The sequence below is a fragment of the Pundamilia nyererei genome, unplaced genomic scaffold, assembly GCF_000239375.1.
Source record: "Pundamilia nyererei isolate P.nyererei 1_Seehausen unplaced genomic scaffold, PunNye1.0 scaffold00230, whole genome shotgun sequence".
Lineage (NCBI taxonomy): Eukaryota > Metazoa > Chordata > Actinopteri > Cichliformes > Cichlidae > Pundamilia > Pundamilia nyererei.
In genome coordinates, this window is record NW_005187631.1 from 713874 (window position 1) to 731235 (window position 17362).

The window sequence follows — 17362 nt, forward strand, 5'->3', positions numbered from 1 at the left end:
ACAGCTTATGATATTTTCTCAAACTGCTGCGCTGAAAAAGTTTCCAAAGAGCACGCTGTGTGAGACGATAAACATCCTTTAACCTTTTAACCTGTGGCTTCCACATATTTGTGAAACAGAAAATGATGACATCGCTCAAATAATCAGAACATGGAACGGTTGTCCAACAGTCAAGTTTCTTTTCTGCACTAATGTACACACAAATCACAACAGCAGTTGTCTCAAGGCGCCTGCTTCATTGCATTAATGTCTTGAAATACCAGGAAACCAAACGTCTGCATCTGGAGACTTGATTCAAAAGGCAATAAAAACCAAAACAAATGTTTAAAAAAAAAAAAAAAAAAAAAAATGAATGAAGGAAAAATTACAATTTCACAAATGTCAAACATTTTTTAATTAAAATTCCTCTTTTTTTCCTATTAAAAAGTTGTAAAAATGAGTCCAAGGCCTTGATGCCGTAGCATTTAGCTTTGTTATTTTTTGTGTCATACAGTCTGTGTATTTATTTACTTATATTTCCTGAACGGCGGACAAACTTTTTCTTTAAATTAATATAAAAACAACAACAAAGTCAGACAGTCAGCAGCAAATCTAACCTTGTTACATGAGAAGAAAAATCATAAACAGAAAATAAAAGTCTGTATTCTTGTTACTACAGCCGTAAAACGTGAGGCCAAACTGTCACCAGGAGTGTACTGAAACATAAAATATTTTTATTTCATGATTAAAAACATTTCCAGTACATCTGCGCTGCAGGATCTCATCACACTGGGAAGCGTTGTTTGTTTTTTGGAAGCAGCCATCATTCTTCCGTTTCACCTGAAACAATGTCCCGGTTAAAAAATAAAGCTTTAACACCAATTTCCCTTTACAGTAAGTAGTGTTTGTCAGAGCTGGTGTGTTATTTTGCTGCGATACACATCTCTCTTATTTTTGTTTCTCTTTCCTCAAACAGAAATCTTTACCTCATTAAGAAAAACCCAGCACACATTTAAAAAGCTCTCAGGACACAGGGCCTTCCAGCAGGAAGAAAGAACGACAGACAGAGATACTTTTCCTGAATCTTAGCACCTTATTTAAGTTGGAAGTAACCTTGTTTGTTTCTTTTCCCCTCAGGCGGCTTGTAAAAGGTGACAAACAGCATTTAGCAGACAGCAGATCACCGGGTCTCTGAATGGCTTCAGACCTTTCAACCTCTTCACGACTCCAAGTAGCTTTAAGACCATTTGTGCTTTTGCCTGCGTGTTGCTCCCCCACCCAGCCCCCTTTCTCCTTAAAAAAAACAACAACAAAAAAAACCCAAAAACCAGCCCCACTTTACTCAAGAACAGACGACTCAAAACTCTCAATTCGTTCACATTGATCGCTTCTCACCGTGACGAGTAAAGGGAATAGCAAACACACTTAAAGATTAATTTTTCTGAAATGAATAAACTGAATACGTCTGTGATGATTTTCTTTTCTCCCCATCTTTTCAAAACAATTAAAAACACCATAAGCCTGTATAAAACGTTACTTTTTATCAAGTCTGTGTTTTAAATTCACAATCAATGATCGAGAGCAGGAAATGTCTGGAGCAGCAGAGCCGAGCCTCTGTGGTTTCTTCGCCGTCCACGCGATCGTGGTATTCGCAGATGACTCAAGAGTTTGTTTTATTCTGCTAGAGAAGCTTCTTGTGGGAGGTACAACACAGGGACTTCTTTTTTTTCCTTTCTTTCTTTTTGTGTGTCCACAAGATGACATGAGCACGATAAAACAAACCATTATGTGCCAATACCTGAGTCTATTATTCAGTCTTTTCTCTGTCCGTTTGCATTTCATGTGGTATTCTCATCCTTTTCCGTCTCCGAGCATCACTCCTCCCCTCAGGTGTGTCCCGGTCCTATGTTACCGTGGTGGAGTTCTGCCCTCGGATAGCGCACCAGGCCATGAAAACGTCTCTGTGGAGAAGAGAGGATGATGAAAACATTAGGTTCAAGCAGGTCTGAATAAGATGCACTTGTAATCCAATTTTAGGGGTTTGAAGACAAAGATCCATACTGTTCACATTCCAATAATTTGTTCGGAAGCTTGTCTCTATACTTTTCTGTCAAAACTACACAATGCAAACCAAAAGTTTATTTCAAGAGCTTGTTGTGAGAACACACTAAATAAATAAATACATAAATAAATGGTTGGTATACCTGTGATCAGAACTAGAAAATGTTACAGTGTATCATCATCTCTTCTAAAAAAAACAAAACAGACTATAAGAGGCTTTTGGACGAACAAGCAATTAGTTTTTCAACTATTGAGAGGACATAAAGGGCCCCCCCATTGCCCCCTGTAGATCCACCCCTGCCTCTGATACCAGCCTTCATCAGGTATTTAAAGAAACACAATGGAAACACCCAGGCAATTGTTTTAGTCTTTGACAAAATTATTTTTTTTAATTTCTTTCTTTCTTTTTAAACTGTAACTTTAATCAAAGAGCACCATGAAGTTCTTTGATTTTAAAACTAAATATGTTCTCAGAGCTGAAAACTGAACATTTTTGTACCTGAAATATTTGAGGGTGGGGCATCTTTATGTCATACAGTGCCATGTTGGTCTTTCAAACAGGAATCTCGGTCAAATGTTTAAATTTCTGTGTTTTGGTGAATTTTTATGCACGAGTCGAGATTTTATTTTCATGTTTTTTTAAACCAACTTTGACATCTGGTGATCCGATACAGTCTAAGTGTTTCTCTCGTCTCTTATTTAGCTTTGTTGAATTTTCATCTAATCAGCCCGTGGTGGGGCGTGTTCTGCAGCACGGCTGCGAGGGAGGTGGATGCATCTGAGAGGCACCTACAATCGCACCTCGCCGACTTAAAAGACAATGAGCTAGAGTCCTGTGAATCCTGTGGTTGTTGTTGTGTATGTGTAGGTGCAGCTAAAAAGCTGTGACTGAGTGCTGTAGAAGAAAACTAATAAAAGAGTGCTGAAAAGCGTTGAAACGTGGTCGGGTCTGTGGTGGGTTTGTTACACAGCCATTATAAATGTCAAATATATTATACTGATATATTGCTCATTTTAGCCATCACTTACACACCAATAAGACTCTAATCTAGAGGAAGTAAAACTGAAGGTTTCAGTAGGTGAACCTGTGGATTATTAACCGTCTTTTCCAACCGATCTCAGAGTCACTATGCTTTGACTCTGTGTTTCTTTGTTAAACAGCATCTTTACCACCACCTAAAGTACTTCACAAACCTCTGGAAGTGAAGCAGAGCACGCTGTGGAAACATTTAAAGTACTGACGCACACTCCAGGAGTCGAGTTTAGGTCTGTCTGTACGCACCTGCAGTGTGTGGCGACACACTCGTTGCTACAGTACTCTTTGTCCCAGTCTTTGCTCTCCACGGCGGGGTTTGTGCAGCCGGCGCGCACGCAAATGTTCGTGCTGGCGGTGGGAGTCACACTCGGGCCAGGAGCAACATTAACCTCCACCTCCATCTGAGAGGGCGGACAAAAAGAAACACCGAAATTTATGTGAATGTGTATTCATCCAAACACTTAACAGTAAATGTTCGACATGTTCGAAGTTCAGCGGCTCACCCCTTCCTCGCCTTCAGCCACTTCCTCTCCTCCCGTCACCTCACCCGTGTGTCCAACCTCCACCGCCAGAGCAGAGGTGGTCGCAGACACTGTCGTGGGGGTTTCCCCCGTTGACGTCACAATGATCGAGGCGCTTGAATCTGACTGGCGTGCTGAAGGCACTACCTTAAGCGGCGGCGGAGCAGTGGTGGCTGCCGCCGCCCCTCCTCCACGCGGTTTGGCCTGGAGAGGCGGGGGCGCCTGGGCGTGCACCATTTGCTGCAGCCGGGGTGGAGGAGGGGTGCTCTGCATCTGCTGCAGCGGCGGAGGCTGGCGGGGCGAGGAGGCGGTCGTCACCGTAGCTGACATGCCGCCGGAGGGTAGCGGTGTCTGCTTGATGATGATTTTGGTGATGGGGGCAGTGTTGAGGGCAGTGCTCGCTGGTGGAGGCTGCGGTTTGATGGCCCCGGTGCGGGACCGGGTGGTGACCTGAGGCAGGTCCAGGATGATGTTGGAGGTACAGATGTTGGTGATGGTGTTCTCCTCTGGGTTGTAGTGCTGCGACCTAGTTGGCCGGGTGGGCGGGGTGGGGGCGGGGATGGGGATGGGCGTAGGCATGGCTGTGACCACAGGAGCTGGGGCTGAAGGTGGGGGTGATGGTGTGGTTTCCATGACCTCAATAGGTGCCTGAAGAGAGGAAGAAGAAGAGAAACGTTTAGGTGGATATTTGTGTTGCTCTGGTGTGTCCGCACCAGGACAGCAGAATGTATCCTAAACTTTACGATGCAGAACATCAGAACTACCAGATTTACAGCTGGAGTTCCAAAGCATCAGGATAGAAACGGTTTCTCGATGAGACGAGACATTTTTAAACTGTAAGAAAACCATTCTCATGGTAGGCAAAGCTCTTTGATAAATCATCAGTAAAAACCAGAAAACAAAAAAAAAAAACAACAAATGGTAAATGGCCTGTATTTATATAGCGCTTTACTAGTCCCTAAGGACCCCAAAGCGCTTTACATATCCAGTCATCCACCCATTCACACACACACATTCACACACTGGTGATGGCAAGCTACATTGTAGCCACAGCCACCCTGGGGCGCACTGACAGAGGCGAGGCTGCCGGACACTGGCGTCACCGGGCCCTCTGACCACCACCAGTAGGCAACGGGTGAAGTGTCTTGCCCAAGGACACAACGACCGAGACTGTCCAAGCCGGGGCTCGAACCGACAACCTTCCGATTACAAGGCGAACTCCCAACTCTTGAGCCACGATCGCCCACAAACCCAAAACATCCAGTGTGTACTCAGTGCTCAAGGTTTACACGATTTAAATCATAGAACTTCAACTTCAGCCCTCGTGGTGAGAGCAGCTCCCTCTCTCCTCTAACTGTGGGATGCGAGTGCCTGCTGTAATGAGGACACCTTATGTTCACTGAGGTATACTGCGATGCGCTCAGAGATGCAGTTCTTAAACTCCTCCATCAGCATTAATTCACGTATCGACGCCAGGTCAGTAGCTTTGCTGGACACACACCACCGATCAAAAAGCACACTTTTCTTCCTTGCAAAATCTTGGTAGGATTGGCCCTGTCCCCTTTTTAAGCCCCGGAAACGCTGCCTATAAGCTTCTGGGACTAGCTCATAGCTAGCAGGATGGCAATTTTCAGCTTGTCATAATTCAGACTGTCCTGAGCTGACAATGAGGAACAAACTTCCTGAGCCTTACCTACCAGCTTACATCGTAGCAAAATAGCCCACGAATCCCGTGGCCAGTGCAACGCTGTGGCTATATGCTCAAAGGACTCAAAATAACTGTGAACCTCAGTGTCACGAAACACTGGAATCAGACAAATGTTTTTCCCCACATCAAATGGTGCCTCTGCCTGCAGAATAAAGGCAGTCGGAGGAAGCGGAGCCTGCTGGAGTTCCAACTGTCACAACTTAACAGCTGTCTCCGCCTCCACCTTTTTCAATTCAACCGCCCTGGCTCTGGAAAGCTCTGCGTCTAAACGCTTAAGCTCCAACTCCTTCTTTAGCTGGAACTCCCTCTCACGATCCTCCCTTTCCAACCGAAGACGAGCCAGGCGGACACGTAGCTTGGCATCGTGCTTTAAACCTACAGATGACTCTATGGAGAGTGGTTCAAAGTGAGGCAGTGTCATTGGCTTGTCCTCAGGCAGCCCCTGAACAACAGGCATAGACACTGATGTAGCTACACCTTGAGCTGGCACCTGCAGAACAGGCTGAGACGTTACACCATGCTCAGGTAGACTGGCAGACACTGGCAGGGCCACTATCCCTTTCTCCACCAAGCCAGACACAAGAGCAGCCTTCAGCTCAGCCTTACGCAGAGCTGTGGAGACACAAATGCCATAAAATGATGCCACCTCATGCAGATCCCTCTTCCTACAGGCGTCCAGCTGGACAAGCGAAGGATTTTCCTTGAACACGGCAATATCAAAGGTAGCCATTAAAACTAAAACTACCTGAGGCTAATAATAACAACAAAGAAGAACCACCTCCAATACACAAATCAAAAACAGGTGGGAAATGTGTGGCCACAGGGTTAACCAATAAATAAAATTAACACCGACCCTCTCCTCAGACCTGCCTACTAAAATCTTAGCCTGCTTAGCTTCTGGAGTGTACCAGGCTCGAGGCAACTTTAAAGGCTAAGCATTAAGTGCACAAAGCACCGACAAGCCTACCCCCGACAGGGAACTAATCCCCACCCAGGATTACAACGAAATTAAAAAAGGCAAAATAAAAAAATGAGTGCCTGAAGGAGGAGCTTACACTCAGCTAAACACTCCCCTTTGCTAACTGGAGAGAGAGTGCAGCAGATATAATACAACTAAACAAGCCACCGGCAAACAACTCACTAAAACTCAATTGCTGTTCCTTCCATTCAGATCCCGGACGAGCCCCCACATTGTTACGTTCCCCCCGAAGGGGTCTAGGCATGCGAGTGAGGGGACCAGTAACAAATGAGTCCAGAACAGAATGAAAGGAAAACAGACAGGTGGTTTTTAGTAAATAAAATAGTCTTTATTATAGATAATCTTAACATAAAGAGCCAGCAACGCCGTTTTACCAATAACACTTGGAAAAAGGAAAAAAGGTTGCAACGACAAAGAACACGAGCCAGGTGCAATATATCAGCCACCTTTCATGTTCAGGCAGACACACACTGCAGTAACATGGCAGCAGCTGGCTCTTCACTTCCTTTCTGGGGCAGTGAACATGGTACATAATATCTGTAGAAAAGTTGGACTGAAGGTCAGAGCTATGCAGACTGATCATTGAATCACCGCAGTCACTCCCTACTGCCACCACACCTGAGCACAGAGCACATCTTATATACAGAAACTCTTCATGGTTTAAGTTTCTCATCATATTGCATCACGTGTAACCATTTCCTTTTAATAAAATCCAGATATGAGTTATTGAACCACATGTCCTCATAACAACTGCATAATGAGTGAAAGATGTTACAACTCATCCACATGGATACAGCTGAAAGTTACAGTATTAGTCTGAACTGGTCTGGTGTTGGTGCCTTTGAGATTTTTCTTATCTAAAATATTTTAGGTGTATGTGCAGAACACTGAGAGGTCTGCTTCTTGTCAATTATTAGTAGAAATGCATGCCTGTGCACAGCACCTGCACAGTTTATGAATGCAGCTGCATCAGGACTCATCTAGTCCAGTCTCTGCAAACTTTATTCATCTGTGGTGCCACATTAAAGTCATGGGTGCTGATACTGAGTAAGCAATAGTAAATTCATCCTGTCATCCCTAACCCCTCACTGATATACACTGAGGTGTAGAAAACCGTCGTCAAATGTCATCTTTATGAGGGAACGATTAAAGAGTTAAACCCTGTGTGATCAGGACATCATGCTAGCATACCTGTGGTTTGTCTGCTTCAAACTATCAAGGTTTGACTCACCTGAGAAATGAGACTGGCTCTGTACTCTGCCAGCGCTTTCAAGTAATCCTTCTTTGCTGCTTCGTTTTTCCTCTTGTAAACCTAAAAATGATAAATATTAAATGACTACACAAGCACATTTACAATCTTAAAAACCTTGAAGGAACCAAAGAAACCCTCTTACTTGTTTCTGCTCCTCCCCCAGACTGTCCCACATGGACGCCACGATCTTGGAGACCTCTCCGAAAGTCGCGTTGGGGTTTTGTCCCTTAATAGCTGCCTGTGTGTCCCTGAAGAACAGAGCGTAGGCCGACACAGGTTTCTGGGGCTCGTTGGGATCCTTCTTCTTCTTCCCCTTCTTCCCCCCTCCTGCTCCTCCTTTCCTTCCCGTAGCAGAGGAGACGCTGGAGGTCGGCGCAGACAGCGGGGATTCAGACGGGGAGGGATCGAGGGAGATGACTCCAGGGGAGACGGCCAGAGAGACTGGAGATTCGACTAGGACGCTCTGATGGAAGATGAAGAGGCAAAAGGGCACGTTGGCGTAAATAAATGAGATGCATTTTCAAACAGATGAGTGCCAGACGCTGGTTATATTTAAGACTCACCCTTCTGAAGTCGTCCATGTCATCATCCTGGAGCGAGCTGGTGGGCGAGGCTGTGGCCGACAGCGGGTTTTCGGGCGACTGCGGCCGCTGAAGTATGTTCCCGCCACCCAAGCCGAGCCCCAGTTGAGCGCTGAGCTCTGATTGGTCTATAGTGGTGAGCTGATTGGACCCCAGTAAACCCTGGCCCATGTCACCTAGAGGGACGTCGATGGTTACCGGGGACGAGCTGCTGAACTGAGAGCCAATGGGATGACCGAGATCCTGGGATAGGGAGGAGGAAAAAAGGGGCGTTACTTAAAGAGGAGACTGAAGGTGGGTAAAGGTTAAAATGTCACGTATTCCTTACCATTCCCAGTGACGACCCTAACAAAGTATTCCCTCCTGACTGGGTCATGACTCCAAGAGTCAGGTGCTCCAGTCCCTGAGAGGCCGCACTAACAAAAGTGGACGCGAACGAGGGGTCGTCACCTTCAACGACGGCGTTCCCAGGTACCACCACGCTGTCCGAGGGTCCAGTTTCTGACAGCTCCCCGAAATGGGACACGACATCTGACACGGAGAGGGCAGAGTCCGGGTCCAGAGAGATGGGAGGGATCTCGAATTCCTCATCGCCAAGGCTGGGAGTGTGGAACGTCTGGTGAGCACGGGGAAGACAGAGGAGAGGAAGAAGAAGTAGTGGTTAGGATCTAACATCACTCCGACACTTGGTGAATAAACTCTCATATGTTTTGAAGATCACACTAAACCAACTCCAAACTTTTATCACTTCTAAGCCTCCTCGAGCCCCCACCCCTACCAAAGTTCTCTGACACTGATGTCATACTGCGTTTTCCATTTACAAGTTCTGACGATGATGGATTGTTCAGGCCTGGGAACAGGAAGCTCTTTGACAAGAACTTTCTAATAGCTGGAGTGGAAAACCAACAGAGGCAGCTGATCTTTGTTCAGTTAACCTATCAGAAGGAGTAAAGCTCAGTTCAATCAGGGTTTTTCCCTTTAATAAACAAGAAACTCACAGCTTTAGCATAGAAACTGTTAAAGCAGATTTAAAACTGGCTAAAACCAGGTGCTTGTTGAGATGTTTTACCTGATGATGCCATAGTCAGCTAAGCAGCTGCTTGCACATTTACATAATGACTGTTCCACAAAGTGCAGCCTGCTTCAGCTTTTAGGTTCCCGTCTATCCTGACGGGAGAGCAGCAGCGAAAAGATGTCAACGTAAACTGACTGGCCTCAAACTAAACGTCCATATTCATCATGTGTCTGCAGCTGCATCACTGAAAGCCCCCATCGTTTGACTCACACGCTAGATGAGTCAGTTTTGCAGCTTTTTAAATAGTGTCTCATGACTCATTCTCGATAAAAAGCCTGTTTTCTACAGGACAGAATTATCAAAAAGGTGCCTGGATTTGATGCGGTGGGGTGTGACATTTAAAGCCTTTTTATAAACAGTTCACATCCCACAGGCTCAGGTGGACAGCAGGTTGAAATGACATGAACGTGGTTTAAATGAATCCAGCCTGTCTCCAGGAGAGTGGAACCAGAAAGGGTGCAGTGCCCACTCTGAGTCTGGGACAAGTTGTTGATCCAAGTGGAGAAAGTTTCAGGGTCTCCTTCATGAGCAGGAGAATGGAGCGGTGCACAGGCGATTCACCAGTCCATCTATGCTCCCACCCTCACCTGTGACCACGAGCTCTGGGACATGAATGAAGTTCCTGAGATGCAGGGGGGGAAACAAGCTTCCTCCAAAGGCACCTCAAAATGCCCCGTAACATTCTGGAGAGATTACATGTCTCAGCTGGCCTGGTGTCTAAGCACTGAGCCCCAGAGCTGGAGGAGATAGGCAGGAGAGGGAGGTCTGGGTTTCTGTGCAGCAGAAGATTGATTGTTTAAGTAAATGCTAGAAAACTGCTGCTACTTAACGTGGCAAGATTGTAAACTGCTATCAAGTTGAGCTTCATTTGTGCTCTGTTGTAAAGGCTCAAGTTAAATTTACTTGCTTACGGTATCAAAACCTCCTCACAGAGAGCATCACTGTCACCTTAAGCTTACTTATTAATCATTGCAATCATCGTGAAAACCAGAGAACAGAGAAGGATATGGAAAGGATGCCTTTCTTCCTGCTCTATAAAGATATACCATCTCAAAATGAACAACTCAAACATGCACACAAAACAACACAGCCTGGTCCCCTACAGCACAGCAGATTTCAACATAAGCCATCTATTATTTAAAGCAGCAGCACTATAACCCAGCTCAGTGTATTCATCAGCAGAAATATCTTATTTTAATCGTTTTTAAATAGTGTTCGACGGCTTCTTGTGTCATTTTTCTCAGTATTAACTTTAGTTCCTCCTCCTTTTTATTTTGGATAGTATAAAACTTTCTCAGGCAGCCTGTCTGCTGGAACAATGATGACTCTCTAAAGTTAAATGTACATTTCTCTACACTCAATCTTTGTCCCAATAATATATCTGATGAATGGCAGTAAAGGGTAGAGTTATTTCTGATTATTTATGCCCTGTTACAGTTTCTCTGATGCTGCCTGATTTTGCACCTGGTTTGGCTGCTGAACGGCTCTTTGGCATCTTTGCATTATGGCACTCTCCTACAGCTTTCCATTGAGGCTCTTCGGAGCTTTTTTTTTAAGACCACTCCTGCAACGCACATGTCAAGCCTCACCTTTTAGTACCGGCTCAGCTTTTTGGGAAAGCCAATAATAGTGAGTTGTTTTTCTTTTGTTTTTGTTTGTTTTTAAAAAAAAAAAAAAGGGATCTATCTTCAAAGACAAAAAACCAACTGGTGTGAAGTTGAGCCAGACCATCAAGTGCAAAGAGGACTTTAGCTCCGTGCTGGATCAAACCCTCCCTGTAAACTTGTCCAGCCCCAGCTTGCGCTACAAATAACTCTCAAAGCTAAGTGCCCGTTTTCGCAAAAATAAACAGACTATAAAACGTCTGAAAAACTCACAGGGTCACTTACAGTCGCTTATCAATGTTCTCCAGATGTTTTCTTAACAGTCTCTTTGAAACATCTGGATAAGAGATTTTACAGTGTGCCCTGTGGAAGAATTCTAACTGATGGCAAAGTGTGCAGTCTTTGAGAACGTTTGACAATTTTCTTGAATTATTGGATATTAAATCTCTTCAGGTCTCCACACATTTTTCAAACTTAAATATATACATATATAATTAGCAAAAATACCCAAAACATTTGATTAAACTGATGCAAAATCAATGACAAGGGTTTCCAAAAGACCTTTTACCATGTGGAACAGCAGCTCTGCTTCCCTACTGTACAGTGCAGCTTCTGTTGATAAACAGTCTTACAAATGCTGGATGCTCACATTAAATGCAGCTACCAAATGACCTTTGAATATGTGCAAGTATCCAAAAAAAAGGACTAAATATTTATACTCCTGGATCTTTATGACATCAAAAAAAGGAGATGGCCCGGCCCTAATATATAGTCATCTACTACGCTCAAGCCCCACCCTCCTACTGTTCAAACCTCACATTTGCAGGAGGCAGCCAATCAGAAAGAAGCTGGCTTAAAGGTGGGAGGAACTGAAACAGCTTGTTTCAAAGGGCAGTAGAAGATAAACAAGGATTATTTTGAACCGTTAATCATCAGCTACACCAGAGTCCAAAAGTAAGACTTGGTCTTTTACGATCTTTTCTAGATGACCTATCGCCAAAATAAAAAACAGGAAGGTAAACTGTGCAGCAGGTGGTGAGATAAGAAAGAGCTTTTCAGTGACTTTTACAGTGGTCGGTTCTTCTTTTACATGCCTTTATAATGTCATTAAAGCCTATCACTTAAAATACTATGCACTGGCAGTTTAATACCATATTTAAAAAAAATTGGTTTCTACTAAAGAAAAATCAAGTCTTCAGCAGATACATTTTTAGACAGTATTTTTTTTTAGGGGGACAGAGTTTAATTTAAATCAGCTTAAACCCAGTTCTGTCAATAAAATGGCCAAAAATAACAGAGCAGAGGCCAAATTTCACTTAACTAAAGCAACAAAGACTGTTTGCCTCAACTACATATGGACCAAATATGCATATGTCCACAGATGCCCTATCTGGGCCAGGAAAAAGCCTGTGTATCTATAAAATATATGAAGAAGTGACACAAAACTTTATCTATGCATTCCTAAATTTTGTCCTCTTTAGCACTCTTAGAGACTTCTAATGCCTTTAACTCTGGCAGGATCTGCTGAGAGGTGGGACCTCTGCAGAAACAGACCGATGCTCGTGTCTCAAGTATAAAGGCTTACCTCTGAAGAGGAGAGGAAGGGGTGGCCGGAACCAGGAATCGTCAGGTAGTTGTCGCTGCCTCCAGGGAACTGAAACGCAGGGGAAGAGAGTGTAACAGTAAGGGAGGAGGGGCGACACCATCATCACAGCAACACAAAGAGCTACCTAAACGCACCGCCAACAGGGGCACACCATAAAACACACATTTACCAGCAAATCTAGCTTAAACTGAGAGTCACAGAGGAGGCTGCCTCTTTACACCTGGTTAGTAAAGAAGAGCTAGTTTGAATATATTGAAAAATCTGCAATTGACACTCTGAGATGCATTTGACTTTAGTAAGAGTAAATATGTTTGTGCAGGTAAAAACAGGACTTCCTGTGGTGCCAGAGGCAAATCCAAAATGCGGTTTTTAAATGACGACTTCATTTATTAAGAGAAAGAAGTTATTCAAACCTATCTGCCCTGTGGGGAAGTAACTGCCCCCTAAACCTAATAACTGTTTGTGCCACTCCTAGCAGCAACAACTGCAACAAGTCTTTCACGTCACTGGAGGAGTTTTGACCCCCTCTTCTTACCAGAATCGTTTTGATTCAGTCGCATTGGTGAGTTTTTGAGCATGAACAGTCTGTCTAAGGTCAGGCCAAAATGTCTCAATCTGGTTCAAGTCCGGACTTTGAACAGACCACTTCAAAACCTTCATTCTGGTTTTTGGCCTTGCTGGTGTGTTTTTGATCGTTGTCCTGCTGCACAAACTGAGCACTCTTGAGCTTCCGGACATGAACTGATGGTCGGACGTTCTCCTTTATGGTTAGTCGTCCAAGTCCTGAAGAGGTAAAGCAACCGGAGACCATCACACTATCACCACCATGTGTGATGTTCTTTTTAATGCTGTGTTAGTTTTTGTAGATGTAATGGGACCTAAACCTTCCAAATTCAGCTTCTATCTCATCAGTCCACAGAATATTTGCATAAATTCTTGGGGATCACCAAGATGTTATTTGGTAAATGTAAGACGAGATTTTGTGTTCTTCTTGGTCAGTGGTGGTTTGCTCCTTGACCTCTCCTCCCATGGATGCAATTTTCATCCAGTCTCTTCCTTACTGTTGAATCACTGACTCTGGCCTTAATAGAGGCAAGTGAGTTGCTTACGTGCTCTTCGAGTAGTTTCGGTAGGTCGGACACTCCTGGACAGGTTCACCACTGATCCAAGGTTTCTTCGTTTGTGGATAATGGCTCTCACCGTGGTTCAGACAGTCCCAAAGCTTTAGAAATGGCAGGGTAACAGTTTTCCAGATTGATAGATGTCAATGACTTTGTTTCTCATTTGCTTCTTTAGATCGTGGCATGTGTTGCTTTCTGAGATCTTTTAGCCACCTTTACTATGTCAGACAGCTTCTACTGAAGTGGTGTCTTCATTCATCAGGCCTGGCAGTAATCAGGGCTGGGTGTGGTTACTGAAACTGAACTCTGCCTTCTAAAAAAATGTGATTAATCACTGTTTATTCATGATTTGACAAAGAGGGCAATTACCTTTGTACACAAGGTCAAAAGTAATTGACTGAAGCTGAAACAGGTAGGCACAAAAAAACAAATAAACCATCACTGGAGATCAGAGGGTTAAACAGAAGATATGGTTTCAAACAGCCTTATTTCAACACAGGAGAGGAGCATACACTCACATGTTGGCTCCTTAAGTCCAACATGCGTCTTTATCGATTTGTTTTAAGGATGATTTTTAGTCGCACAGATAGGTTAAAGGTTTCTAACCTAAGCTGAAACTATAACTCTCTCTAAAACGGAAATACTCCATTACTCAAGGGTCCAGTACTCGAATAAGCATGCACGGAGCGGCTGTTCAGTCACCTTGTTGTCGGAGTCGAACCCATTGAAAGACTGCGGATCCAGGAACTCCGGATCCCCGTCGTGCTGCCCGGTACCGTCCGTTAAATCCGAGTAAAAATTCAGATCCATCCTTTCAGCTGGGCCTCATGTGTGAGCTGTGAGGCCCCCCTTCTTCGCTGCGATACGACGTCAGGCTATTAACCGGATCTCCTTTCCCCTGATTTTTCCGCCCCTTGTCAGCGTGCGATTGACGGATAGGCTGGTTACCGACCAGCTCCGCCGTTAGCCCGGGTTCTCCTTTAAAAACCCGCCGACAGTGACAGCCGTGGCTGGCAGCCAGCTAAACTGAGCATGTGTGTGTGCGCGTGCCAAAAATAGCCCGGCCCGTGAGCTGGCCGGCTCTCTGACGAGGTAACGTGGCCGTTTAACCGTCTTTCTCGCTGACTTTGTCCTATCACGGTTTAGCGTTAGCTGGCTTTGACGCAAGCCTGCAGAGGCGCTCACATTTCAGCCCCCCTCCGCCAGACAGCCCGGTGCTCGTTTGTCTGTCTACCTGCCTGTTACTCCTCCGACGTCTCAGTGACCGTTTAAACGGCAAACCGACCGCGGTCGTGTCAAGGTGTCTGACAGCCAAGGGAAACACACAGAGTCCCCGATTTTTAAGCTTCGCTTTGGCTCGGGCCAGGATCCTCAATGGATCCCGAGAAACAGATCGTAGGTTGGATAAACAGGCAGCGGTCAAGCTACACTGGTGCAAAGCCGGATGTAGGGCGAAGCGGATTTCAAAATAATCGTGGACGAATAAAATCATTACTGGAGCTTCATGTCCTCTTTTACAACATCCATGGATCGTCTCTGTGGTCTTCCTCTTTTTCCTCCTCCCTGGCAACATCTTTTATCCAATATATCAATCACCCTCAACATGTCCTGTCTCCAAACTGCTCAACCTCTTCTGTTACAAATCACCTGTCACACTTGTCTCCACCCTGCTTGCACTCTTCTTTACCTCTCTTTGCACTGTCTGTTGCTTTGTAAGTTTGCCCCCAGGTAACAAAAACGCCTGCACTTCACCCCTTCACTACCTCTAGTCTTTGCAAATGACTTTTCCCACACATGTATTCTGCCTCGCACCTACGGATTTGCGTTCACCTTCTCAACAGATCATACAGCCGCCTGCTCCTCCACCTGCTCCCTACTCTCACCATAGATCACGTTGTCTGGGACAGACTACCACCTCCTGCCTGACCTCATCTGTCAGCCTGTCCATCACCCTTGCGAGTATCAAGAGACTTGCACCTTAATAATGTCTCACTGTCCTCAAACACATTCTGCACCGCCCTCACATACTTCTCTACCACTCCTGACTTCCTAATGCAGTACAGGCACTGGAATTCGACTGGCTTGTTCCAGGTTTGTGATTTACCTCCCCTTACAAATCGAAAACCCTATACATAAAAACATTTCTATGGCAAACAGTAACTATTTCTTATTTTGAAAGGTCAACTATAAAGAAATGAAGCATGGCTGAAAACGTTTACACAGTACTACTAACTATACAGTGCTCCGTGCATCACGTTTACCTTCATTTTAAAGTATGCATTTTTTGCTTATGGTATCTAAGACAAGGATGTCAAACTAATTTGACATCATGGGCCACATAAAGCCAATACTGATCTTAAGTGGGCAGCAAGAACAGCAAGATGTTTAACTTCACATTTAATCCCTGGCATATCTAAATATAAGAAAAACAAGTGCAAGTGCAAGAATATGTTATAGTTTTTCTATGTGATAAATGTGCACAATAACAGAACAACTTCTGGTAGCTAATTGCCCAAACTGTCTAGTATTTTTAATGACGTTCTTTTTTCCTGACACAGAATATTTCTACAGTAGATATTGAAAAAAAAAAACTTTTATGTCATTTAATTGTTTATCTCTTGGGTAATTATTTGGTGTAGCATGAATATCAATAGGAAAAGCTAGAAAACTTGTGAGAATATCACTGAAAGTTTCAAATCTATTCACTCCTTCAAATTCTCCACAGCATTCCAGTGGCCTGGACTGGAGTCTTTGTCGGGCTGATTATGGTTCCCGGCCCTTATGTTTAATACACCTGATATAACATGTCTAGATTCTAGAGAATTAATATTATGCTGCAGTAATGTCTCCTTTATTTTGAAAGGTTTAAAGGGAAGCTGGCTGCTACTGCTGTTCGGCATCAATTAACCCGGTTAGCACTCATATGTTATCTAAATTAAGTCCTTTAACATAAAGTTTCCTGTCTGACATGGACTAACACCCCACATTAGGCTGGTTCTTACTGGATGGGGATGTTAGACTGTTTGTTGGCGTTTAACAGTCTCCTTCAGCTGATTTAACTGCTCTATCCTGTGGCTCCTTCCTGGATACACGAGCTGCATATTTTTTTGTTGTTTAAACCGATTAAAGTTCACTAACATTGAGACTGCCTCAGGTCCGCCTGCTCGGACAGACAGCTGGGTTAAAACGAGGCTGAACATGTTAGCAGAAGTTAACGTGAAATCCGTGAACAGAGGAACAATGATCAGTGAGGTCAGCGCGTACAGCAGGCCGCCAATGATGTCTGACAGCCAGACCGCGCGTGCTATATTTTGTCATCTTGTGTGCGTGCGCAGCAGTTTATTTTGTTAACACCAGCCACTCTTACCTCCATGCTCACCCCGAAACCTGTTTAACTGTGTTTGTTTGTTTGTTTTTAATCCCACTTTTGCCAGGGAACTTCACCCAGAAGTGATTTCCTCAAATATCACAACATGGCACCGGCTTCCGGATTGTACGTGCAGAATCACGTGACCTCAGCAAGCACAAGTTGGAAGCTTGGCTTTCAAAATAAGACGTAGAAATTTATAGCATTGATAACAGAAAAACAATTAAAAGGAAGTTCTAAAAAGGAGCTATGTTTTTTTATTCGTTTAAAAAACGAAATTGGGTCACGGAAAAGTAGTTTATAAGGCAAAAACAGTGTTTGTATCATTTTAATGAGCTTGAAAGTCAATATTTGTCTTTATTCCTCAGTACAGCCTGAACTCTTAGACAAGGTTTCTTGGATTGGATCAGAGACACATTTAAAACCTGCAGGAGACCGGTCCTTGAGGCCTGGAGTTCAACACCTGTGCTGT

The 17362-nt window shown here is 44.3% G+C and overlaps 1 protein-coding gene across 2 annotated transcripts; it reads right to left on the bottom strand.

Annotated features, from left to right (window-relative positions):
• Window positions 1–520: 520 nt before the first annotated feature.
• On the bottom strand, window positions 521–17027 carry tox4b (TOX high mobility group box family member 4 b). 2 transcript variants are annotated; one of them, XM_005748804.2, is made up of 9 exons: window positions 16891–17027; window positions 12382–12450; window positions 8446–8733; window positions 8100–8360; window positions 7679–7999; window positions 7516–7596; window positions 3580–4245; window positions 3323–3477; window positions 521–1940 (listed from the first exon to the last, which is right to left on the bottom strand). In XM_005748804.2, the coding sequence occupies exons 1-9, from the start codon at window positions 16894–16896 to the stop codon at window positions 1883–1885; spliced, it is 1905 nt and encodes a 634-aa protein (XP_005748861.1). In that variant the 5' UTR covers window positions 16897–17027; the 3' UTR covers window positions 521–1882. The 2 variants fall into 2 exon arrangements, with proteins under 2 accessions (XP_005748861.1, XP_005748860.1); XM_005748803.2 differs by lacking the exon at window positions 16891–17027 and adding an exon at window positions 14226–16883.
• Between the last annotated feature and the right edge of the window lie 335 nt (window positions 17028–17362).

Coding starts and splice junctions, on each gene's coding strand:
- tox4b (XM_005748803.2), bottom strand. CDS start 14,333: ATGGATCTGAATTTTTACTCGGATTTAACGGACGGTACCGGGCAGCAC. Junction 12,451..14,225: donor GGTTCGACTCCGACAACAAG/GTGACTGAACAG, acceptor CCTGCGTTTCAG/TTCCCTGGAGGCAGCGACAA. Junction 7,597..7,678: donor TGGGGGAGGAGCAGAAACAA/GTAAGAGGGTTT, acceptor TATCATTTTTAG/GTTTACAAGAGGAAAAACGA.